Here is a 25,985-nt window from a genome sequence, read left to right as displayed (position 1 = left end):
CTGTCGTGCTATGCAAGCACCCAGTGAAGACTGAAAAATACAGTCTGCTGTGTTCAAGTGGATTTTTTTCTCTGTTAGAAATCAGAACCATTTGGGAAACATGAATTATTTAGTACAAGACAAATAGAATCAATCCATATTAATGTGCACTAAGCAGCAATTTACGATTCACAACACCATTTTCACGTCCAGCATTCACAAGATCACTCAATAATACATGAAGCTTTCTGAACATTATTAGGATGACAACAGGTATCAATGAACTTAAAGTCATTCAAGCTGCTTGTTTTAAATCAGCTCTTGGGAACAGGCAGAACTGCCACAGCACAGCTCCAAACTCAATCACCATTCATTAAATATCAAGCAAGGCAGAAACTGTAACAGCTTTAAAAGCAGAAAGCAAACCTGAAATGTAAGTTCAGATACAAAAAAGATGTAAAAGGAAAACTGTAAAAACTTTGTGAAAAATGGTAACACAGCAAATATGTTAAATCAATGGGGTCAAAGGTAGATGTAAACTGTATGTTCAGAGGCCATTTAAATTCTAAAGAGCTTTGCTTACCAGATTCAGTCTTTCTAGGCTGGAACCACCAGAGCATTGAATTGCAAGACAGACATTTCATACAACACCAATTGTTTTACAAAGAACAAAAGATACACAACCTACTCTCATATATTCTCTTTACACATGATCAAATACCATGAAAGGAGAGTCAGAGGCCAATTATGCAGACTTCTTTGATATAATGTATCTAACAACTAGGTGTACACTTCATAAATTAAATTTCTGAAATCAGGATGAAATAATGTAATGATTTCCACCTGCAAAAGGCTTCTTACTCCTTAACTACATCAAAACCCAATGCCAGCACTGAAAACGTATTGCCATAAGTAACTCAAGGTTTTAAGATTAGATGGAGGAGGGTGGGACTTCTCCCCAATAATTTTAAAGCTCCTTAGACTATTTCATCTTCTAACCTTACAATTACCTTCCAAAGAAAGCATTTAAGTCCTATGTATATAAAATAATGTAGGCTGTTAGTCACATCACCTGCCTCAAAGCAAGGAAGATGTGCTGAAAGATATTGAATAGCAGCTTCTCAAGTACCAGGAAGGAAGTAAATGCAATTATTCTAAAATGGAATTTAAATTTTAGAGCATAGTATCTTCAGAAATTATGAGAGACAGAGGATATATGCTGCTAGTTGTGAATAGCTGCTTGTAATTTAAAAGTAATTTTTGTTCCATGGAAAAATCCTGCATTTTTGAGAAACAGAAAAAAAAATTATCACAGTGAAACAAGCAAAAGCAAGCAAAGGTTGTTTCTGTAAGTAAAGAACTTTCTCAAGGGACTGCCTAGACTGTCCAAGATTGCTGTGGTGAACCTTACTTGTATTTACTTCCATGGGTTCTTCCCTTTCACAGGGTCAGTGGAGCAATGGAGAAACCTCTCCAACAGCAGCAGCACCCAAATAAACTCCTTGTCACAATTTTCACCTTCGGAGCACTCTGCAGCTCCCAGACCAGCTGCTCCTGAGCTTGGTACTGTCCCATCACCAGGGAAAACAAGGAGCTGTGGCACAGCTCTCCTCTCCTCTCTGGCAAGCCAACATACATTAATCACCAAGAGAAAAGAAATGCTTGGCCTTAGAACCTGGGGTAGCCAAAAATGTGACAGAAGACAAAATGACCAAAACCTTATCAAAACGTATCAAATTACAAACCAAAGTTTGTTTATTATTAAAAAAGTGCAACATTTAGAGGAAAAAACATCACAAAACCCAGAAAAAAACAAGTTTAGTAACTTCCTTGACATGACTTCCCCTGCTGTAGCTTGCACGTCTGTAAAATACCTCACACCTTGAATTATGAATCTGAACTTTGAACAGTGAGCTCTGAGGAATCTGAACTGTAAATCCATTTTAGCTCATTTTCATTCTCAGCCTTCCTTGCACATGACAATATATGTATGAGGTTATGACAACAAATATACATAAAATGTGTGATTCAGGGTAAGTGGCAGAAAAACAGGTCTTCAGTATCATGACCATCACTGTGAACAGGTTTAGTTATCCCTGACTAAACCCTAAAACCTCATGCCCACACCACGCTGCCTGCAAAGGCAGACTCATGCAAGCTCTGAGCTTGTGTTCAGTCTGCCACAGATTTAACAAACTGAGTTTCACAGGGAATAAATTTTGCTGAGATCAAGAAATCTTTGAGAATGCAAAGCATTTCCTACCAGCAGGCATGAGGAAGCAGACCTGATTTTTCACTTCATCAACAAAATCCACACAGATAAGACCTTGTTAAATATCACTTTAAGAATGCAAACTTCATTAACCATGAAATTAATATCACCACAGAATGCAAAACTGCAGCCTGTGTGTCTGTACAAATCAGCTCCTTACAGATTTAATTATAAAACACCAGTCAGGAGACAATCACTATGCACTTTACAGTTAAACACCACTCTAGCTAACAGTCCAGAAGTTCATCCTAATTAAACACAGCTTCAGAGTTCCTAGATAATTTATCATTTTAATAGTTTACAAATGTCAACATAACTTATCCTTTTTCCTAAACATTTCATAATGTGAATGACATGTCTAATTATACTTAGAACAATCTTATTATGGGGCCTACAACTACATCCAGCAATCAGCTGAGTAATAAGAAAATGTAACACTTTGAGTCAGCAAGACAAAGTAGGGCATCAGACCTAATGAAGAGAGACTTAAGAGATTGCAGATTATTTGTCTAAATTGGCGCCTTATTTTCCTTAACTTTTACCACTATGGTATTTCAAGGATAGTTAGTGACACTAAAACATTAATGACCTGACATGATCAGGACATGACGACCAATAAAGTGCTATTACAATCTATGGCAACTAAGAATTGGACATCTTGAAAGCAGTTTTAATAAAAAAACAGGTTAATTCCTTCACTTAAAAAGGATCAGTTTCCAACCCTATTATTGAAATAGGGAAAGGGAAAGCATGAAACTTGTCAGCAAGATGTGCCTTTTTCTGGAGAGTTTACAACGGACAGAATTTATTCCACATAGATTTTTCATATGTTAAATAGTAATATGATATTAGCATGGCAAAAGAAAGTAATTTACTTTGCTAATTCACCCAGGGTTGGATTTCTTTTTTCTACTGCAGCTCATAGTGCATCTCTCCTATTTGTCTCAAACAGGGCTCGGGATATCACAGAGGCCCTGGAAGGGCTGATGATTTATTTAAAGCAAACAAGCAGCAGCAATGCTCCATGGCTGCAAGCGATACCCCATCATCTGGGGACAGGGAAACACCGGATCATTGTAAGGCACAATTTCCTTGGCCCTGACCAAAGTGACCTCACAGGGCTTTTCCAAGTCCTGCAGCTACAAGCAGACACTTAACCTTCCCAACAACAGCCCTGCGACACCGATCGTCACTAATAGCCGCGGTACGGGCCCGAAGGAGGAAGAGAGTAACACCCACATTTACTTCTAGCGCCATCAGCCCGTGCTTGCTGCCCGGCCCGCGGCCCGGCGGGAGGAGCAGCCCCAGCCCAGCCCCGCGCGCGGCGCCTCAGGGGCAGCGGCCCCGGCTCCGGGCAGGGAGGGGCGGGCGCTGCCCCGGCCCGGAGCTCTCCAGGGTCCTGCCCCGACCCCGCCGCTCCCCGGGGAGCTTCGGGCACCTCCTACTTCTGAAAAATGCTCTCCCGAGCCTCGCCGCCTAGCACAGTGCAACAGCACATCTTGCCAGCGTTCCTTCACCTGCACAGGGATCCAGCCCCGCTGCCGCGGTACCCCAGAGAGCTCCTTCGACTCACTGCAAGCACACACCGCAATGCCAGCTCTGCATTTACCTGGAAAGCCACTGTGGGGACCCAGAACATCGCTCTGACTGTCCAGGACGGCCAGGACCCTGCCAGGGGGCTCAGAAGCCCTGGCATGGAGCCCAAAACACCTGTGGGTTTGATTATGACCCATAGAGCAAATTACCAACCTTATACGAAGATCAGCAGGCCACAACAGTTTAGGTAGAATATTAGTGAAGTTATCACAAGGTGGAAAAGTAGATTTTAGGGTTTGTGGTATGGGGGATCAGGAGGCAAGATGGAAGGAACTGGGCACGTCCAGCCCTTCTCCTTCTTCTTCTTGGCCTCCATCTTCTGCTGTGATGGTGGCACTTACAGATTGGTTTAGAGTAGAAGCTCAGTGTCTAACATAGGTGATGGGTATTGAAAAGTAACTGTAAACATTGTATATGTCCTTTTTAGTATAAAGGCATAACACTGCCCTGGGGGCAGGCAGAGTGCCTGGAACTGTCCTGCTGGATGGACCTCGGCAGGGCAGGAGGAAAATTTTTTTATAGATAAGACACAATAAACAACCCTGAGACTGAGAACTGAAGAGCTCCAATTCATTCCTCAAGCGCCGGGCTGGGAAAAGAGACTTTGAGTAATCTCGGGGTCACAGTGACCCAAAAGGCCCCAAGAAGCCACAAGGAGCCTGCACTTGTGAGACCTCTGGGAGAATGAATAAAGTGTGTTTTGCACTGTGCCTGCAGAGTGCAAGCACAATGCCGTTCGCATTTTCACAATTAGAAAAGCTCCCATTTGTGATTTGACACTTTGGAGACAAGTTTTAAAACCGGACACAAAAAGGACCCTGCTGAGGGGTGCTCAGGAATTCATGTGAACATGAACTGCATCACTCAGAGCAAATACATTCAAGGATGCAGTATTAGCAAGTCAGAATAATATTTAATCTTTTGAAGAAATGCTTTTTATTAATAAAGCTAGCAGGCCACTGCCCAGCATCTCAGGAAATGCCACGCATAATAAGCTAGTTGCTGTTACTCAGAGGTATGTATTCCACTGCTGATGTTACAGGCTATCAAATTTTCATATTTTCTAAGCCTGCTCAAGCAGAAAGAAAATTGCTATAGAAAACAACTAAATCATATGGTTTAGACCTTTTGTATCCATTAGCTTATTTTATGCTTTTTTCTTAAAGGCAACTGTTATCTTTAATTCCTTCTCCCCGGAACATTATTCCCATAAAATTACTCCTTTACCTTCATGTAAATATGAAATAATTCCTCTGAAAAGCACATTTTTGCTAAGGCATTTCAAATTCTACTAAATTACCTACTAAGACAGCTTATTATGTGAGAAAGCATTCTTTCTCCTTGGACAGTTTTCTAAGTTGGAAAACCCTGCTGTAAAGTTCGCTGGCATTAAGAATGTAGTTTTTCAGGTATTTCCTTTAAGGCACTGTAAGCAAAGAGAGCACCAAACAATATATACAGAGTATCTTTTATTGGAATGGTTTCTTTTTGTTCATCTGTGACTCAACAGCAAAGCCACCTACTGGGTTATTCACTGCACCTGTACCCAATCATCCCACTTGTGTAAACCCTTCTCAGCCTGAGTGCAGACACAAACTCTAGCAAGGCCACAAAAAAGGAACAGACTCCCACACTCTGGTCTCCTTTACAGCATATTTGTATTTTCCTCACAGACAGACACAAACCTGCTACCTACAGAGAACCAACTGACTTCTCTCTTTCAATAATTCATCATACAACTCACATCTGATTTCTCAGCCATTCCTAAGTAGCCCAGAACAAACACTGCCACACTCTGATAAGGTACCAATCTTCTGGCAAACAAGCTTAGCAAATAAACTACTTTAAACAGTTTGTCAGCCAGGGTAAGGGGATGGGCAGTGGCTTCCTCCTCATGCCTTTCCCAGGTTTGGGTAATAAAAATGGAGTTATTTAAACCTCCATCTAACGTCACACATGTATGAGAACACTGTGCTAACATCCCTCTCTTATCATGCACTACCCCTGAAAGCCCAACTACACAATGTTCAGAAGGTGCTTGTAACTACAGACAGAACATGGTATTATACTAAAGTATTTAAAACCTGCTTTGTGGCATCAGGAAATAAACACAAATATTGCACCAAGGAACCTCAAACACCTCAGGAGCAAAGCTGTCATTTTAAATCAAGATCCTGTGAAATAAGATACAAATATGACAGCAGCAAACTTTGAAAAAAATATCTTTGGCTTAGTGACCTGTAGCATAAACATGCATTTCTTCCATCAAGGGAAACTCATTAAGACTTCCTGTTATGAAGTGCCTTGGCTCAAACAAACCAGGGTGAAAAACAAACCCATATGTAAGGCAGGAGGAACAAGAACAAAACCAAGCAATACACTTCAAACCATCAGGCAAACAGGTTTGAGAGTCACTGAGCAGAGTCCAAGAGGGCTGCCAGTCCAAGCAGAATTGCCAAAATGAGGTGGATTTTCATCAGTTAGTTCCCTTGGATAGGGAGTGAGAGCCTGTGGTCAGGAGAGACCCAACAGAAGTTGTCACACCCAACTTCAGTTCAGCTTTTCCTGTACTGGAACCTCTGTAGCATCTGGGTGAAACTGTTTCACACATCTTTAGCCTCACAGCTGAGCAGTAAAATTAATTCACACTAATTAAACACAACAGGTGGCTCTGATAGTATGAAGTAAATTCACTGCTGGTTCAGACATCAGAAAAGGACCTCCCTGCACATGCTTCACATCAAGAACAGCAGGGTACAATCTGGATTCAGAGAGACTAAGGAGTGAATTTGTGTGGCCTTAACTTAAAACAATAAAAACCACATGCAAACTTCAACTCTTTTAAAGGGAGATGGGGAAGCTCCCATATAAACTCGAGATAGATGATCACTAGAAGCACCTTCCACAAGAAAAAGGTTAGGGGTTGGGACAGGTTATATCTGAATCTGGAAAAACCTAGAAGGAAGTCATTCATTTAAATGGCAAGGTGGGGTGAGTGGTGAAACTGATCCTCATGCCCTGCGTGTCAGAACAGGGAGTCAAGGTAAAGGAAACCTAGGAATTAATATCAAATGAACATTTTGTCAGCTCAAAGTGAGAAATTCAGCACTCCTGTCACTTGCTGGTTTGCCCATTCAGCAGTGGGAACACACAGGTAGGCTGCAATGTGCCTGGGCTAAAAGCATTTCCCACCAGCTTCACAAGACAGACACAGCAGGGCAGCTCCCACACTCTCCCTGGCAGAGAGCCACCACATCTTCCACAAAATAAAAACTTAACACATTTTAGCCCTTCAAATCTGAAGTTTGAATGATATTATTGGCAGGTCAGCTGACAGCACAGCTTTACAGCAACTGAACAGGGGCATGAACAAAAAGGTGGCACACTGCAGCATCAGATCTTAAATAATTTTGCTTTCAGAACAGTTCTTCAGTTCTTTGTAGATGAACATCCAGCAGTGAGGCACAGAAAAGGTCCTTCTCTTACAGCCTACATTTAAAAATATTTTCTTTTTCCACTGAATGCAAGCATGGTAAAATTTGTCTAGAAAAGGGCACATCAGGGTCAGCCTTTGATTCAGCCACTTACCAAAATTTCTCATTCTTTACATGTCAAATCAAATATTTTTCAAAGAAAGACAGTTTCTATGCATAAAGACCAATTGTGCAATGTATTTCTGGTGCCACTACTTTAATTTCTTTTACTACAGAGGGCTCAGTACCATTAATCACAACTGAAATATTAGAACATCTCCTTCTAGTGCTTCCTTTCAAAAAGAAAAAAAAAAAAAAGAAGACAAAAGACAAGTGACTTCCTCCTTATTAAATTTAAATACCAGACCAGTAAGGCAAGAGTGGAGAAATGCTACAGCTGCACACAGAGAATTACTGCTGTTCCAAAGGGGCCTGGCTGCAGTCACAAATCTGAATCAGCCCCTGCCTACAGCCACTTGCTCCTCCCTCTGTGCCAGACAGCTTGAGGACCAGAGCTACTCCAGCTCAGATGCAAGCAGTCCTGTGATGCAGCTCCAGCAGCTGTGTCACCCCTCCTGCCCCAGCAGCCTCGACAGGAACAGCTGTGCAGGTGCCCAGATGTTGCTGAGCTCTCCCTCCATGCTCAGCCACAAGTTCCTGCTTTTCTGTCACATCTTACCTGCCACAAAAAGCCCTGTTTGTTGAGGAAACTTTAAAGGGTTTGGAACAACACACAAGGTGTTTTGGATATTACTTAAAAAGGTGTCCTGGGGTGACTTTATGATGCTAGTGAATAGAAGCATGCAGAAATAGCAATCAGGCAAACAAAATTTTTGCACAAAACAGCCCCTAACAGAGAGAGAGACTTGTACCAGTGTAACAAGCCCACCAGCTTCTCTTTCTGCTCAGGGAGAGGCACAAAATACTGGGGCAAAGCTGGGACAAACAAACCTGTCCTGTTTTTGAATATATGCACTTTTAAGAATGATAAGTTGCTATGTTTTTGCTCTAGTCTGCTTTGGACACAGACTCCTTTCTCCCCAATAACTGTGAGGACTGGCTGCCTTCCACTCCCCTCTGCCACAACTGCATCAACAGTCTCCTCCCAGTTCATGGTTTGACAGCTCCTAACCCAAGTCAGAAAGTGCAGCCAATAACAAGGTTTTCATTTTTCTACTCCCTACTTTTTATAGGTGCTTTTTCTTGTCATCACTTAGTCCAGTGTTACTGCAGTATGCATAAAGATACTGTTTCTAAAAAAAAAAACCATCCTGACAACTAACATCTATAGTTCTTCATCTGTTGATGCCAAATCCATAAAAGTTACCTATTTGTATACCTTAAATCTAAAACCAACACTGTGTACTCATCACCTTATTACACAGAGGTACTTCTGTTTAGAAACTGCTAAAACTTCTAATTATGAGGCTGCTGTCACTGACCAAATGCTACACTGCTGATTCCTGCTGCCCTTCAGCCACAGGGTGACAGCTACACACATAGCTTTTGGAAGAGCAATGTAATTGTCAATAGCAACTAAGACACCAAGGCATGCAAATATAACGTGGTAGCAAATGTCTGAGTTAACCATAATGGTATGACAGCAGCACGAAAAGGCATCAGGGCAATTCAAATGTAAACAGGATCTTAGTCTTTAGATCAAACTGTAAAACATGTCCCTGATGTTCTCTTTTTCCTCTCCCATTTTTTGCTACCAGCAAGGTCACAGTCAGCTGAGCAATGACACCGAGCTTCTTTTCCACTCCTTCACTCAAAGGATACTAACTGGACACGGCACAGAGACAATCCCCCAGAATTGTTTCACATTGCTGTGACTCCCTCCCACAGGGCAGAGCCACCAGACCTTCCTTGCCTTTCCCCCACAGTCAGAGAGCAGTGTCAGGAGCGCTGCCCGCCAGCTGAGCTCTGCCAGCGGCCACACAGCTCTGGGGCTGCTCCAGCTCCAGGGAACGGCCCTCCAAGGAAGCGAGGCACCACCGAAACAAGCGTGGCTTATTGCTGGTGACATGACACGGAAGGTGCACCTGCAGCAAACCTGATCAGCCAAACCCGTGACTTGTGTACATCCCAAACCCGAGCGGTTCCGCACACACCGCCTCCTCCTGCTGGCAGGATCCCAAGCAGAACACACACCCACCCAATCAATTCCACCAGCACGGGTACGAGCATTGAGAAGGCAAGTTTAAGAAAGCGAAAGGATCTGAGCCACCGCCTCTGAGGCCTCCCCGCTCCGGCTCACCCGGCACCCACAAAGCGCCGCCGGCGGCTGCGCCCCCGAGGCCGCCGCGGCCCTTCCGAGCCCTGCCCGGCCGGGAGCCCAGGACAGCCGGGCCCTTCCCGGGACGGCCTCGGGGCAGCGCGGCCGCGGCACCGCTACCGAGCCCGACCCGTCCTCGGGCCCCCCCAGCGCTCCCCGCCAGGCCGGAGGCCGCGGCCCCGCCACTCACGCATGAGGGTGCTGAAGGCCACGACGCCCAGGAGCCCCTGCAGGAAGATGCCGAATCTGTCCATGAGGGCGCCGTTCTCGCAGCCGCGGTCCCCGGGCCCCGGCGCCCCTGCGGGCCGCGGGGTGCCGGCGGTGAGGCCGAGGCTGCCGTTGGGCGGCGGCGCCCCCATGGCGAGGCCCGGCCGGCGCCCTCAGCGGCGCATGGCGGCCGTGCCGGCCCGGCTGCCGCTCCGCCCCGCTGCCTGCGCTGCCTGCCCGCCCCGCTGCCGGCCCGCACCGCCCCGGCACCGCCCCTGCCCGCCCCGCCGCGTCACCGCACCGCCCCTCGGCCCTGACACGGACCGGCCCCCGGAGCAGGGGGTTCAGCCGCCGCGCTGGGGCAGAGCCGGCTGAGGGGCGCTGCAGACGAGCGCCCGGTGCTGCGGGCAGCTGCCAAACGCCGTCCGGCTCCAGCATCCAGACATCGGCTTCAGCATCCACACACCGTCCGGCTCCAGCGTCCCCCCCTTTTCCAAACCGCGGCACAGCCCCGAGGAATCCCCGGGTAAGAAACACAGCACCGGAGGCTTTGCTTAGCTCAGACCGCACAGGGTCAGGCAAGGCTGCTATCGCCCTTGCAAGAGGAAAGTATGACCTGGGTTCTTTAGCAAAAATGTTTCATCCTTTGTAAAGGGCAACCCCCGGCCCAATGGGTTAAACAAAACATGTCGGCATTTTAATTTGGAAAACTGACAAACTGGACCTGTTGGCCAGCAAGCCTCGACTGGCCCCGTTGTGCTGTACCCCTCTTCATCATCACCAGCCACAACTGCATCAAGTTTCAGCTCTTATTTTTAGTGCAGGATCAACCCAGGTCATGTTGCGTTGTATTGTTTTCTTACACAATTTCTTTAATTTCTTTAAATAATTTAAAATCCTGTCTTAATATGAATTCACTTATAAATATGACCCAGAAAGCACATGTTTAAGTCTATCAGAAAGCAAAGCCAAGCACATGAATTTAAATTTAGTTCTTTAAATAACATTTGGTGTGTCTACATCACAAACCTACCTACGTGACTGTCCTTCCCGGCAGGTGATGCCAAAGAGTATTGGCACATAACAGTGATTTTTCTGCTTTTTAGGCTGTGTCATAAATGTCTGGAAGTTGCAGCTAGAAAAAGAAATGCTCTCAGCTCTCTAACCTGGAGAGTACACAGCCAAAATGCTCTGTCCAGTGCCTCTGGCCCCAGGTCAACACTCTTCTGCTCCGAGCTGCCAAAAGCAAGAGCTCAGGAAAGCAAACAGTTACCTAACTGAAAAGACACAGACCAAAGCAGGTTACTTTTTCTCCCCCTTGCACACAGTGGTAACACCCATCAAGCACTGCATTTGCAACCTGGACTTGACCTATTTGCTTGTGGCCCAGGGTGGTTTTTAGCTTTCACAGCTGCTGCTGAACATCAGTCATCCCACACACGTACCTGACCTTAACCCCAATACTGGTTAAAGATTTACCTAATGCTATTTACACACAAAATCTATATTTCAGACATGAATCTGGAAACATAACTCAAAGGGCTTATGCCTCATATTACTCCATATTCCATGCTTTAAACCAGATCATTCCCCCAAAATGCCTCTTCAAGGGTTTCATTGCATCATGACTCCTATAAGCCCTTCTGAAACCTGTGGCAGACAAATCACTGCCTCCTGCTATGTACTATTCACAAGCCTTCAGATTTCTCTCAAGCAGACAGTGCTCTGGGAAGGCAAGTAGAAGATTTATGTTAAATCCTGCTTATTTATAGAGGTCTAAAGACAGTGTTAAGCAAATCAGTTTCATCCCACTCCTATGCATTTTCTGCAGCCAGTGTAAAATCAGCTCAAGGTAACTGAAGTGCAGCCAAGAAACAAGTGCTGAGTACAATCTGTTGGAATGCCAAGTAAGGAAACAAGAACTTTGCAAAGCAAAGTTTTCTGAAATATCTCATGTTATTCAGAGGAAGCAAAAGCCAGCCTGTTTTAAAATTTCAGCTTGCTGGGGTAGCACTAACCTTTACAAAACCATCCAGAGGCTGCAGCATCTGCAAGGTTTGCAGTGGATTGTATCAAGCATCTTCCAAGGTTTGAAGAAGGCAATAAAAGAAAATGACTCCAATTTGTAGGTCCTGTCCTCAGCTCCTGTATATTAATTGGATTCAGCATCCTGTGAAACAAAACCTGTTACCTTAGAAGAAGCTTTGATAAAGAGGACTCCTCCATTTGAGGGGACTGAATAAACCCAATCAGCATGAAGCCTCTCCAAGTGGTATTTATGTGGTTTGCATTCACCTTTTATGCAAGCAATGGAACATTCCAGACAACTTTCCACAGTTTTCCAAGATGGAAAATTGCTCATGGTCAGCAGCAGTATTTATGATATTAATACCAAAGCCATCAGTAACAGTTTAAGTATCTTTTTTAATTTTCTTACAACCACTTAAAACTGTCATATAACACAAACTTTTGTACACTATTTACAGACAAAACAAGTAAAATATCCATCCAAAATATTTTTAAAAAAAATCCTCTGATTAAATTGTTACACCTGCTCAAACAATGGTGGGACTTAATAGGCATATTTTCTTGTGCATGTTTCTCTTCCATGTAGTACTTCAGTCTCACTGCATATATATATTTATTTTCTTTTAAAAGATAAAGAAAGATAAAACAAGCAGAAGGGACACAACACAAGATGCATTTAAATCTTTGTTTAAGAACAAGCAGCTATTAAAAAAGGCAAAATACAGGAAAAGTGCATCAGTTCCAATGAGTTAGTATAAGAAAGAGGCCCACAGGTGTGGAGCTGGCACCCTTTTGGGTAGAGATTCCTAGAAGACCTCTGATTGTCTATAGAGATTATTTAAAAATTTATTTTAAACAGAAATAATTAAAAAAAAAGAAATTAAAAAGGAGAGGAGAAACATGACACCTCCAGATTTTTTTTGTTTGTTTTGCCTTGAGGTTTCTTGGAAACTGGTGCTCAACAACTTTCAGAGTGGGTGACAATTCCTTTGTGCTCAGAGCTCAGTGCTGTCCCCGAGCCCCAGGGCTGCTCCCCCTGGTCTGTGCCAGGCCAGGGGTGCCATTGTTTGTGCTAAGTCACTCAGACCCACAGCCCTGGAGCTCTGTCAGCACACATCTGCTCACTTCCATGGCTTAAAGCTGGGCCAAACACTGCTGCCTGGGCACCTGGACTGAGCAACTTTGTCCACTTGCATGTCTGGTGCATTTCAGAACAGATACCACCAAAATGGCCACGGGGACAAAGTGTCACTAACCTTAAGTCATTTTTGTTGTGTTTGATACAGATTGGTATTTTGGTTTTACAACAATAAAAGAGGCTTCTTGTCTCTGGTGGTCCCAATCCTTCACCCAAAAGGCTGCCTTTGAAAACAAGGCTACATGCAAATTTGGGGAAGGGCAGCAGCACTCTGAAACAAGGGTCAGCACACAATCCCCTGTAAGGGAGCCTTCATCCTACATCTGAGGTCTCCTGACCCAGCCTATGTCTTTGTGCTTAGTTACTTTTAGGTACTCTGAGCTCACTGTAGGCAGTAACCAGGCTGACACTTTGTGACAGGACTGGTTAAGGAGTAGCTTTGTACAGGATCATATTTTTGGCTTTCTGGTAAGGCTACTTCATTTAGTAACAAGAGATTTGGTCCAAAGGTATCCATCCAGTCTCCAACTCGAGCTCGATAGTTTTGAAGCCTATTCCATTACATTCAAAAATCTCACAAGCCACTGGGCTTTCTGCCAACAAAGTACCAAGGCTTGTACTTCATACAGAAGAATGGAGTGCTCAGTCCAATTGCCTGTAAATATATTTACACTTCTGTGGACCTAGCAGCTAAATACTCCTTCCCTCCTTTAAAGCATCACTGGAATAAAGAACAAACACTAGCAAATCCTAAAACAACAAAATACTGCTAAAAGTTGTGACAGAGAATGCAATCTTTAAAACCACTCCCAAACTCTGTATGTACTGTTTCCATTAACCCCAGGAGAGACTGCAAACACTCCTGGGGTTCTATACAATACAGAAATTAATCTGCCTTTTATTTAATTCCTCAAAGAGGAACTTTCAGAAATGTTTAGAAATAGGAAAAAAGTAATCTTCATTCACAAAGATCAGTGCTGTACCTCTCCTTGCCTGGAAGGATTGCTTTCAGTTTAGGATGGACTGCAAGCTGCTTGTGCTTTGGGAATAATTCTACCACATTAAACCTCCGTGGCATTTTTGGAGGTCAAATACTTCTGTTACAGAATCCTTGAGTTGGTGCAGAAAGCACACAACAGTGACCCAGCAAAATCCTCCTGCCTAACAAGGCTAAGCTTAGCCCAGCCAAAGTGGCACCACCAGGTTTCTAAAGGTGCATTGTGCAAACCCAACACTGCACAATGCATATGAAAACATGACAAGCAAGAAACCCTCAGTGGGTCAAGCCAAGGGTAAACTCCTGTTCCCAGCCACATTAACAGTACACAAGGCTCAGTGGAGAGTTCATTTTCTTGTACTGGAGGCATTTGTTAAGATATCAGTGCCTTTTCCTGGACTCCAGCTTTGTTGTACTGTGTGGTGAATTATGTGCTAGAGGACAGCACAAACCCCTGAACCCTAAATGACTGCAGTCCCAGTGATTTCTGATGGTGAAACATTGCTCTCATCCAAATCCAAGATTCAGCCACCAGCTACACAAAATCCAGTTTTGAAGAAAGAGTGACTAAAGCAGCACGTGAGCTCATTTCAAGTCATACTGGAGTAAGATGAACAAGTAAGTGCAGTTGTGTCATCTGCCACGCACAGAGAAAGAGGAACTTGAAACAGAGTCAAGTAGAAACACCATCCATCAAGATAAAGCCCCAATTATCCCTTTTAAATCCAGCAATAAAACAGAGTGCATTTTTTTCCAGGAAACAGAGTGTACAGTACCCGTGTGCAGCATAAAAACATTTCACAAATAATGAAAACATCCCTTTTGAAAATCTCAACAAAAATAGATCCCATTGGGACCAGACTGTCAGTGCCTCCCAAAACAAGGCAGAAAAATCCAGCCTATAAAACATGCCAAAGGTAACCAGTGAGCATCCCACTAAGGGCTGAAACTGCTGACTGCTTTATTTACTGAGAAAAGGAGAATGACATTTGTATTTAAAACCCCAGGCACCATGTTAACAGGTCCACTAAATGACATGTTCAGCTCTGTTCTCTCCTGACAGCTACTTAAAAAGACATCTATCTGTCCATGGGGAAAGGTGGAAGCAACATCTCCTGGCTATGCAGGGCAATCCTGCTGGGCACCAGGACAACAGAACTCTGGGAATTCTACTGCACTGACCCAAAAGCATCATCTTGCAGCCCAGAAGTTCTCTGCTGGTCAAATTTCTCAAGACAAGCTGCTGACAGCAAAGCAGCAGTGTTTCTTTAGAAATTTTTTCAAGCCTAATGGCTTATGAATGAGTTTGTCCTAAGGGACTGGTGTACAGGCAAATGATCTAAGCACAATATGAAGAGCCAAATCATCCATTTATTGGCCACATATCTGGTGTAAGGAGGAAAAAGGGACACTTTGATTTCAATTTAATTGTGTCTTCACACTCTGCTTACAATATGGGAGAAAAATTGTCCTAGCTACACACTGCCCTCCCTCAGCAATATTCAGCTTATAAATAATCTGACATTTTGATTCTGGAATGAAAAAAAAAATCTGATTTTAAGAATTGTGTGAATAGTTCTGCCTTGACTAGGCAGTTACTCTAGGGGCAGAAGCAACCAGCCCCAGTTACTGAGCTCTGCTTTTCACTGGAGGCAGCTCCCCCTCAGCACCAAGGGGGCAGGTGAAGTCACAGGCTATGCCAACTCAGCTCTCAGCCTACAGAGCACATCCTGCTGAATCCTGCAGCTCACAGCTTTGGAATGGACAGTCACACTGGGCCTAAGGGACACTCCAATCATTCCATTTAAGCAGAGTCATCCCTGTTCATCAGAACCCAATAACTGTATCCTTCCTAAAGCCATTCCTGCAGCAAGCACCTTCCTAACTCACATGCATTCATGGGCCAGGAGCTTCCTGCAGATGGATTTGAACAGGACATAAAGGAGCAGAGCTGCACACATCCAGCTCCTGCCTGTGCTCCTCCAAACACAAACACTCTGAGAACAGGCAGAGTGAATGAATGCAAGCCAGCTGAAACTCAGCACTGATGTGATGCAGATCTTGAGCCTGATGTGAGTTTCCCCACACCTTTAATGGAAAGTAACATAAGCCCTGTTACTCCAAGTGTAAAGCACTGGCCTACAGCAAGTGGCTGATTGGGTTTTATTACCATGGAAAATTAAAATCAGCAGTTCATCCTACTGTGAGTCTACTGATGGAACTAAGATGCCCCACTGGTCCTTTTCCTTTTCTGTAATAAAAGCACACAAATCCCTTGCCAACTCACCAAATTTTCATCATGTCTCATCCTGAGCATCTGTAGATAGTTAAAAATACAAAGTCAAGCTCATAAGAGTTTCCAGAATGCAAACACTGGCAGAGCTATGTTGCAGTCCTCTATTGATTGCAGTTTCCTTAGTGTATTCTCTAAATAGATGTTCAGGTAGCAAAGCAAAAGTCTGCTGACAGGCTCTATGTACATGACCCAATTGTTTGCTAGAAGAAAAAGGAAATAACTTCATACAATAAAGAAAAAAATAAAAATCTGACAACCCAAATATAGAAAATGCAGAGGCACTTTCTCTTTCCTTCCTTATGTCCTATAGCCTGCCTGTAAGAGAAGTGCAAAATAATTCAGTTTTCTGACATCTGAAAAAAGGAAACATCCAGGTTATGCCTACAGAAGTTTCAGCTAAAGCTTTGGAACAGAAGCTGACATTGGTTTGCACTCTGGACATGCCCACAGAAGCCAGACTGCTGTGCAGCCATGGACCACGTGTCCAGAAAGAGCAGTTCCCTCCCTTTTTAGTTCATCACTTCTACTGTTCAGGCTACAGAGGTAGCAAAAACAAAAGCAAAACCAACAACAGTGAAACAAACCAAAATAAACAAACAAAAACTTCAAAAGGAACCACACTCTTGCTATACTGTACATTCAGAACCCTGTGGCCACATTGTTGTCCTAACAATGAACAAATTCATTAAAAATCTCAACATTAACACACGAATGTGCAAAGAACACATTCCAAAGTCAGTGCTGTGGTAAAGCAAGTGTTCATGCACAGGGAGAGCAGGGGATTCTGTGAAACATCAGGAACAGAAAGGTTATTTCTGGCAGCCTACATGCGAACGTAAACAGGATCCGTTTCTCCTTTTAAAGTTCCGTGCCAACAGAACTATTGAAATGTCATTTCCCACAAGAGGAGACTTTTCTGTCATCATTAAAAAATACATTAAAAAAAGGGAACCATAGAGCAAGAGACTATTGTGTTCCCAAGCTGGCAGCTGGTAGAGTAGCTCCTGTGTTTGCATTGGCATTTTGCTCCAGATGTTGTCTTCCTTCTGTTGAAATAGAGAAAATTGAGGCTGACACACACTTTTAGGTCACCAGGGCCTCAGTTTAAGTTCATTTGGCTTTACTTGCTAGAGAAGAAGGAGCATGGTTTTGTAGTTGTGCTTCAAAGGTCCACTTCAACTTGGCTGCTCCTCAGTTCGCAAACTGCTGGTAGAAGGCAAGTTTGACCCTCTCAATGTGATGGCAGAGTTTAATGGCTGGTCCAAGCTTCAAGTCCATGCACTCCTGAACAGTGGGCAGGGTCAGCAGCAGCAGTGCCTGGCCATCGATTTCCTGTCACAAGACAAAAATTCCAGAGTGACTTTGTTGTTATTCTCCCTGCTCCTTCAGCTTTAATCGCTGTAATTTCAGATTTGTGACCGTTTGTGAATTAGATGCTTCTTTCATGTTCCCCAGGCAGCTTAAAAATCTCTCTCACACACAACAAATTAACTCCTTTCTTAAAATGCCAGCTGAAATCCACCAAGGCACAGACTCTCAGGAGATTCTACTGTAAAAAATACAACCCAACAAAAAAACCCAAGGGAATTTCATGCAGAAAGTAATTTTAACCAACCATTGCATCTTTCTAAATAAAAAATAGAAATAGAAGTTCCACAAGGTAAAGTACATCTGCAACATCCACCACTACAAACCATCCCAACCATTAGTTCTAATAGTACAGTTTTAATAGACACTGTTTTTGTGGCTAAGTTTAACACCAAGATGCAAATAAAATGTTGACTTTTGTCACAGTGCATTGTTGTAGGCATTATTTGTAGTTTTAAGATTCAGATGCTCTGCAGACCAAAATATCCTCCCCCCCAGTAGTGAGAAACCTGAAAAATTCTGGTCATTCCCTGAACTCTCATCTCTCAAACTGCCACAGATTGCCCAAGTTGTTTATTTCCTCAGAACCCTATTAAAAAAATTCTTTTTCAGACTCCTTAGGGGATAAGAAGACAAGTGACAGATTCAACATTCAGCAGCCAGAAAATGATACCTGATCAAGGAAAATCCTTGCCAGGGGAGCACAGTCAGTGGATTTGAGGAATCGTACCACATCAGCCACGCTCCATTCCAGAGGGTTACTGTCCAGCTGCAGCTTTTCAGCAACTTCCATCTTTATGTCCTAGACAAGCCAAAAGAATTCCAAAATATCACATATGCTTGGTCTTTATTACAGTCCTATGAATCAATCATTGTTGCCACATTTCTCTTCACAGAGAAAAGTAAGGCACAATTCTTCCCAACAAGATATCTGGGTTTCACATTCTCGGAACCTCAGAGAAAGAAAAAACAATTCTTATCTTCTTTGCTGTGGCTGTATTGTGCTAAAGTAGATGCAGTATGGAGATTGTTTACCCAAAGTGATGGTGTTTTGTGTCCTAGGCCTATCAGGGCCAAGAGTGTGTGTGTGTGTGTGTCGGAACTATTGGGTGACAGTCACGAGATTCTGGACAGTGTGTGCAGAGTTGAGTGCATAGCAGATTCAATTTAGATGTAATGTAACATAGTGTAATATAATATAGAATAATATAGTATAATAAGGTAATTAATTAGCCTTCTGATAAGATGGAGTTGTCCTTGTCATTCCTCCCTGCCACGGGGATCCCTGCAAATACTATAAACCATAACAAACATCATGGATTTTAATTATTCTGTAGAGTTTTCACAACACCCTTCACGGAGAAACAGAGAACATACACATTGTGGTTAATACCCCCAGGATTTTGGTGCTTGCTCAGCAGGGAACAAGCCAGAGCAGAAATCCACATTCCAAGTTACCTTTGGCGAAGGAGGCTTGTTTTCATCATCAGAAAAGGAGAAGGTCCTGAGCTTTCTCTTCCTCTTGTCTCGGTCCTGAGCCAGGGAATGAGACAGTTCACTCTGGGTGGGAGAGGATGACAGGGATTTCTTCTCTGACACCTCTGATTCTTCAAGCAGCTCATCTTGGTGCTCTGAGGTGCTGTCCTCAGTCAGAGACTCTTCATCCACCTCATCTTGGTCATCCTCCTCTTCTGCCCCACTGCCCTGAAGAGTTAGGAGAAAAGAAAAAAGGCAGCTGTAACCCTGAAGTTACAAGGTTTGCTGTTTCAAATGAAGCAGTCAAAGATCAGATCCCAGATCCATAAGCACTGTCCTACCTGGGGAGATCCAGCTGGAGTGTTATCCACAGACGTGGAAGAACGTTTTTTCTTATGAACAAAGAAATGTTTTCGTCTCTTCCGTCTTTTATTTGGTTTCTTCATGGCGACTTCCAGGTTGCTGTGGCCGCCCGGGGGCCGACCTATCCGCTTGTTTTTCCGCTTGCCATAATAGTGTGCTGCCAGGACAGAGGGAAGGAGCACACTGCTGAAATGCACCTTCAGGGTCACTAGTTATGCTTGCCCCTCATCAGGACTGGAATATCAGTAGAAGGACACTTCCCAATAGGAATCCCAGTTCTGCAAATCTTCAAAATCACTATGTCTGTATTTTCTACTTCAATTTGGTTTAAGGAACGAGAGTTACTGATCAATTTTGTTTGCCCTGTAAAGATTTACTTCCTCCATCTCTGGGAAGCCTCCAAATGATTCTGTTTTATACAAAACTTATCAAAGATTTGGTCCAATTTAACGGCACTTTTTATGATGATTTGTAGTTTTTAAACATGGCCTTAATGCACTGCTTGTTCTCACAAAGTCAAATGGTTGAAGCCAGCCTACAAAAACCCAAAAAATGAAGAAAATAGCTTGAAGGTGTTGCATTTTTTCCCCACAACAAATCAATAAAAGTAATTATAATGCTACTTAAATTACAACATTAGTCAGTTCTTGTCCCAAAAGTTGTTTTAAAAAGATAAAGTTTTAAGCACACAACAGAAGTTAAGCCATGGTTCTACCACTCAATTCAGAATTAATTTTTTCTCTCCTACACACTGGAACACAAATATTTTGTAGGCCTCTCTATGCAGTGCTTGAGCTGCTCCTTCTGGTGTAAAGCCAAAAGAAACTAAAATACAACACTCCAAACTCCACCTTGGTGTGGATCAGGGATCTACTCACTGTATTTTGTCTTTGTCAGGACAGAGCAATTCTCTGAACACTTATCCAGCACCATCTGAGGGCCAAAGAGGTTTGGGCAACATTCCAGCTTGATGCAGGTTTTCCTGCAGAAGTCTGCCACCCGATCTGCCGTCCTCACAACCTCCACGGTGGCACGGTAGCTCTTGCCTTTGTACCTAGCAGTGAAAATACAGGCATAATTAGGAATCTCCTAATTACCAGGATAAGAGGATTTCATTGAAAGGTGTACAAAAATACTGAGATGAAACTGAGAAAAAATATGAGGAATTATGAACTTTATGGACTGCCAAGTCCAGGAAACAGGAGCTCATGTCTCTTCTGTCAGATCCCCAAATAAAGAAAATCCACCACAGAGGTGGCTACAGTACCAAACACAGCAACACTGCCCCATCAACAACTACAAAACACCATCTGAGGGGACTGCCCCAGAGTTGAGATATTTTGTTTTCTTTGTTCACAGATGGTTTGCTGTCTCTTTGCTTTTATGGGACTGCAGAAATGCCCACTGTGCCATGGATGGCTGGTTCCTCAAACCAAGGCTGAAAGCAGCCACTGAGCTCATTCAGGTAACTGCAGACAGCTTTTGGTGAGCCTTTCTGTGCTCATCCTATGGAGACAAGGGGACCACTGCCACATTTCCTATCAGCTTTTGTCCAACTGCTGAACAATTCCCTGGGACAGTCACTTGCATGACTCCACATACTGTTCCTGTTTGATTTAAATTAAGAAATTGTTCCTTTTTGTTCACCAAACTTGCCATTACACTGAAAGAGCTGCACTGTGCAATATCTACCAGAGCTGCTCAGTATTTCTGCTTTGCCCTCCCAGCACAGCTACAAGCATGTGCTGATATCTACCAGATATGTTTCAGGCCTGCAAGTACCTAGGTAATACCTTGAAAAAACCAACTGTATCATAATAGTCCATCACAGATACCCCTAGTGTTACTACTATGGCAAAAGAAAGCAAACAGCAACTTCATCTAGACTAAACAAATATTTTTTTTCTTTATTCCTCAGCTATACCTTCTATTTACACTAACCTTTGTCATCTTCCTATTGCCCAATTCAGAGCAGTCCTCCAATATATGGAAAGATGTATTTTTGTACATGAAACTGATCCAACAAAAGAATTACTGACATGTTCAAAATTATGTAGGGAAGTGTGCAGTGGCACATTGGGAAAATCTAATCTCTAATATGCAAACACAGTGACCTAATTACAAAACCATCCCTAGACTATAAAGGAGTATCTGGACTTATCAAATATATGCAAATATGTTCACTGCTCTTTTCCTAGCTGTAAAAATAATCTTGCAAAGAAGCTTCAACCCAAAAAGCTCAGCAGGAAAACTGGGAGTGCTTTAGGGTAGACTGCTCTAGAAAGCCATCCATGTGAGGCCATTTCAAAGCTTCTAACTTTATTTCTGAAGAATCTTTTTCCACTAAGAAATTTGTGTGGAAATGCCTGAGAAACTTCCCAAGCAGTACATGTTTTTGCTTTAAAACACTGATAATTATCTTCAGGTGAATTAAATAATCTTAAATCTTAAAATAATCACCCAGAGGTCTGTCAGTACAATGTTGTACCAGTGCCACACCAGTCTCTAGCTGCTCACAAGCCTGTAGCAGAGTACACTGCCATATTATGTAGCATTAAAATCACATGCACTCCCCAGAACTCATAAAGAAATTTATAAAGAATTCAACACTTGATGGCTGCTGGCATCTTGATGTGCTCTAAGCAATTTTTCCTTCCCTGGAATGTAAGCTAAAGCACAGCCTGCAGAAAACAGCTACTGGGCCTGAGGAGCCAGGGAACAGGACAAGAATTTACTTGGCTTTTAGGGTCTCTCCATGGCCATGCCAGGCAGCCTCTTCATCCAGCTGCAGCTCTCTCAGGACACGGCTGGGTTTGTAGGCGGCGTTGATCAATAAAGTGAGAACCTACAGCACGGGAGGGAAGAGCAGGAAACATGTGTAAGTTATTTGTACAATAAATCTGTTTTAAAGTGCCAGGGCAGAATAGGAAATTACTCCTATTCATCCAAATTATCTAGCATCAAAGCACTCATTCACAGCAGGATTACAGACACCTCCTGACAGTGCCAAAACGAGCACTGAGAGCAGCCGACACTTTGGGCCTTCCCAGCCCTCAGAATTCGTCTGCAGAGTCACGAGTGTATCCAGCAATTTCCAAGTCATTGCCCTTGAATTACACATCACTAAATTAATGCCTGGGGCTGAGAACTCCCAAACTTGCATAACCTTGGCTAAATCTGAGCGATTATCTTAAAGATTGTGTGTCATGTGAAGTTGTGCCAAAAAACGCTGCAGGATTTTGCTGCCTACTAACAACAAAACCATAGTGCAGAATCCTAAACTCTCCTGTTTTGCTTCCATGAACCATGATAAGGTCTCTATTTTAATAAAATGATAATTTCTTGAGTACTGTAAAGTAACTTGAAGTTGTGAATAACCTGAAGTTAGTGGGGGACAGTACAAAATGTGCACTCTAATTGTACTTTTTACGCTCACTGTGTGCTTATTCCAAATCATTCCCAACTGATTGCATAACAACCTTGACATTACAAATTTGCAGTTTTATTGCTACTAATGCAGCAGTCCAGAAATCAAAGAGAACTGTTAGGTATAATGCAAGCACCAAACTCTAGGATCCCTACAATGAGCAAGACTCACAACTGAAATGAATACAATTGAACATACTGACTGAACTTTCAGCACTACTCAGCACCTGCACATCAGCAGGACTTGTGCACACTTTCTGCTTTCAGGCAATGAAGCAGAATAAACCTTCAAGATTAAATGAAGCTGCCACAGAATTTCACATTTGCTCTTTTGCAGTTCTTTCAATAAAATACTGAAATAGGCAGAAAGGATAGGGTACTTTTCTGCATGCAAAATTGGCCCTTTTTCAATAGTCTGCTTGATTCTTGACAACCAGACTCTTGTTTTACAGCATGTCTGCCAGAAAATCTTAAAGCTCTCTCCCCATTAAGATACTTGGTATGGAAGGTAAAATTCCAGGTATGTTAAGCCAATTCTTATATATAAAGTAATCATTTCATGACAGCTCAAGTGTGCATATCCAGTTATATCCAGTTATATTCCAGTCTTGGGAAACTTCCAGCCTCTCAGGTCAGATAATAACCACCTCATGATCTTTTTTGAAATTTCAGAAAAATAATTATTACATTAAAGTATCTGTAAATTTGCTGTGAAAAACATTCTGGAGAAGAAGCTCTCTGGCATTGAAGAATGGCTTCCTCCTCCCTCAGTTACATTAAGAAGCCAAACTGTAATTTCACCTGATCTATGCAAATTGTATCCAACTTATAAAGCACAGATAACTCTTTTCATTTCCCAATTACTGAATGTAGTTTGCCATTTTGACTAAGAAAATCTGTATTTCCTCTGTTTTACCATCAACAGTGCAAACTGTAAAGGAATCTTGGGATTATCTCCAGCTAATGTCTGTTAATTAAAATGGAAACATTTATTACAGCTATAAAAAGACACTAACTCCTTTGATTGTGGTAATTACAGGTTATACTGTTTTAACAGAAAATAAAATTCAGCAGTAGAAGGCTGAGTGTTACTTAGATAAACGAGAGGCTTTTACTCTTATCAGCCATTCATAAAACCATTCATGATTTATACTTTATTATATGCAAAAAGACACTCCTTACTTATCATCAGCTTAAATTTCTGAATTACCCATCTGTAATTAGACAGATACTCTGGTGTTTAAGATACTCTGCTATTTGTAGGCCTCTCTATGCAGTGCTTGAGCAGCTCCTTCTGGAGTCAATCTCAAAAGAAACTAAAATATAAAATAAAAGATGTCCATCAGCTCACCTCCTTCAGCACCAGCACACAGTTCCCAGGTCCCACGGACTGGGGCAGCTCTGCAATCCTGCCTTTGTTCAGGTAAGGCCCCGAGAAGCACCGGTGGTTGAAGTAGATCTTTGGGCAGCAGTACTTGCCGTTAATTACCACTGAGAAGTGAGAAATGAGAAAACAAACATTGAAATCACACGCTGCAAATGCCCCAGGAAAGAATCTCGCAGTAGGTAACAGTTTATCTGCTGTAAAAAAAGGAGGGGAAAAGTTTTGAATGACAGGGATTTGAGGTACTTTCTGTGTCACGTTTGCAATGGCACCATCATTTATTCCCCGTTGTCAAAACATTTTTCATACTTCACACCCACCCAACACAAATTGTCAAGCTGCAGTAAATAAAGATGGTCATGTATCAGAAAGGAAACATTCCCTCCTGGCTAGTCTGCTGCTTCATGGTACCACACCATGAAGAACAGCAAAGACAAAGAAAATCCCAATTTTTTGGTAGCAGAAGCAGTTCCTACACAGCAATTACAGATAAATTTTCTCTCCCCCAAACTTCTGCCATCAGAGAAACTGGCAGTTATTCTCCACTGTTTATCCTAAATTGCAGCATCACATTGTTTTGAATTTTAAATCCTTTTCCTTTGATTAGCAAACAAAAGATTCAGCAACTGATAAACTGACCTTTAATGAAGTGACATCAAGCTCTCTGAATCTGAATAATGGTTCAGCATTGCTCAAAATTCAAGTATTAATATATATTGCAATACAATTATGTACAAAACCAATATTGTTTTACCCAGTAGTGTTCTAGTTTTTCTTGGCTGAGCAACACTACCACTTAAAGACTTTAAATTCAGCAGTTGAAAACTGGCAGATAAATAAATGAAGTCAAATTTACATTATGACTCTATTAAAAGCCAATTAAAATGATAAACAAGGACACATCATTTTTATCTCGCTTTCAGGGAAGCTTCAGATGTGCACTTCACTGTACAGAAAACAGCAGAGGAGGAGGCACAGTGTTGCCAAATGGATGGATCTGTGTGACTTTCACCAGCAGATGTACTTATTCATCACATTCCTTCTTGCAACAGTTGAGAAAACTATTAGATTTTGCCATCTGGCACACAAAGCAGTTTGCTGTTTGAATTGGTTTTGTTTATCACCATGATGAAGTTAACAATAAAACCAGAGAGATCTGCTTCCCAAAGCCAGAATCCAACAACTCTGAGCACAAATATAGCACACCTGCTTCTCCTACATTATCAAACTGAACAGGTGACAACAGAAGGTCACCTGCATGGTCCCAATGAACATTCAGCTTCACAGATCCTCTGCTGGATGGGCAATGTTCTGGTGTAAGAATCTGATTTCCAGGCTTAATGCACATATGAAATGCAGAACACAAGTAACTGCAGGTTTTTGTTTGTTTCATTCATTTCTGAAGTTCAAAAAATCATCAAGGGATGAAAATCTCCAAACTCTTTCCTCTCCTTCCCTCTCCTAACAGGACTGAGCAGGTGAACTCTTACAGGATATTGCCTTTGTTAGCCTGACCTCTGTGATCAATACCTGAGTCAGAAGAGTTCAGTTCCTGGTTCTTTAGTCCATCATGAACTGTCCTTGAAGATAAAATTCTGAAATTGAAAGAAGCAGGTTGGGAAAACAGACAGATAGTCATGACAGTCACCTCTCTGTTACTAAAGCACCACAACACTTTTTTTCCTCAGCTCCAGCTTTATTAAC

The 25,985-nt window shown here is 42.7% G+C and overlaps 2 protein-coding genes across 2 annotated transcripts in view; both read right to left on the bottom strand.

Moving 5' to 3' along the window:
- Window positions 1-10,026, bottom strand: part of LOC131563049 (musculoskeletal embryonic nuclear protein 1) — a 40,746-nt gene extending 30,720 nt beyond the window's left edge. Inside the window, exon 1 of the mRNA XM_058812917.1 lies at window positions 9,789-10,026. Within this exon, the coding sequence (XP_058668900.1) occupies window positions 9,789-9,957 (169 nt within the window). The 5' untranslated portion in view covers window positions 9,958-10,026. The remainder of the gene's footprint in view (window positions 1-9,788) is intronic.
- Window positions 10,027-12,287: 2,261 nt separating this feature from the next.
- The window catches only part of SFMBT1 (Scm like with four mbt domains 1), a 37,881-nt gene continuing 24,183 nt past the window's right edge, over window positions 12,288-25,985 (bottom strand). Inside the window, exons 13-20 of the mRNA XM_058813161.1 lie at window positions 25,812-25,876; window positions 24,249-24,388; window positions 22,207-22,316; window positions 20,350-20,525; window positions 19,450-19,628; window positions 19,091-19,336; window positions 18,306-18,434; window positions 12,288-17,596 (exon numbers count right to left, since the gene is read on the bottom strand). Of these exons, the coding sequence (XP_058669144.1) occupies window positions 17,456-17,596; window positions 18,306-18,434; window positions 19,091-19,336; window positions 19,450-19,628; window positions 20,350-20,525; window positions 22,207-22,316; window positions 24,249-24,388; window positions 25,812-25,876 (1,186 nt within the window). The 3' untranslated portion in view covers window positions 12,288-17,455. The remainder of the gene's footprint in view (window positions 17,597-18,305; window positions 18,435-19,090; window positions 19,337-19,449; window positions 19,629-20,349; window positions 20,526-22,206; window positions 22,317-24,248; window positions 24,389-25,811; window positions 25,877-25,985) is intronic.

This window comes from Ammospiza caudacuta, chromosome 12 (assembly GCF_027887145.1).
Source record: "Ammospiza caudacuta isolate bAmmCau1 chromosome 12, bAmmCau1.pri, whole genome shotgun sequence".
NCBI classification, from domain to species: domain Eukaryota; kingdom Metazoa; phylum Chordata; class Aves; order Passeriformes; family Passerellidae; genus Ammospiza; species Ammospiza caudacuta.
This window is presented reverse-complemented; position numbering and strand designations above follow the sequence as displayed.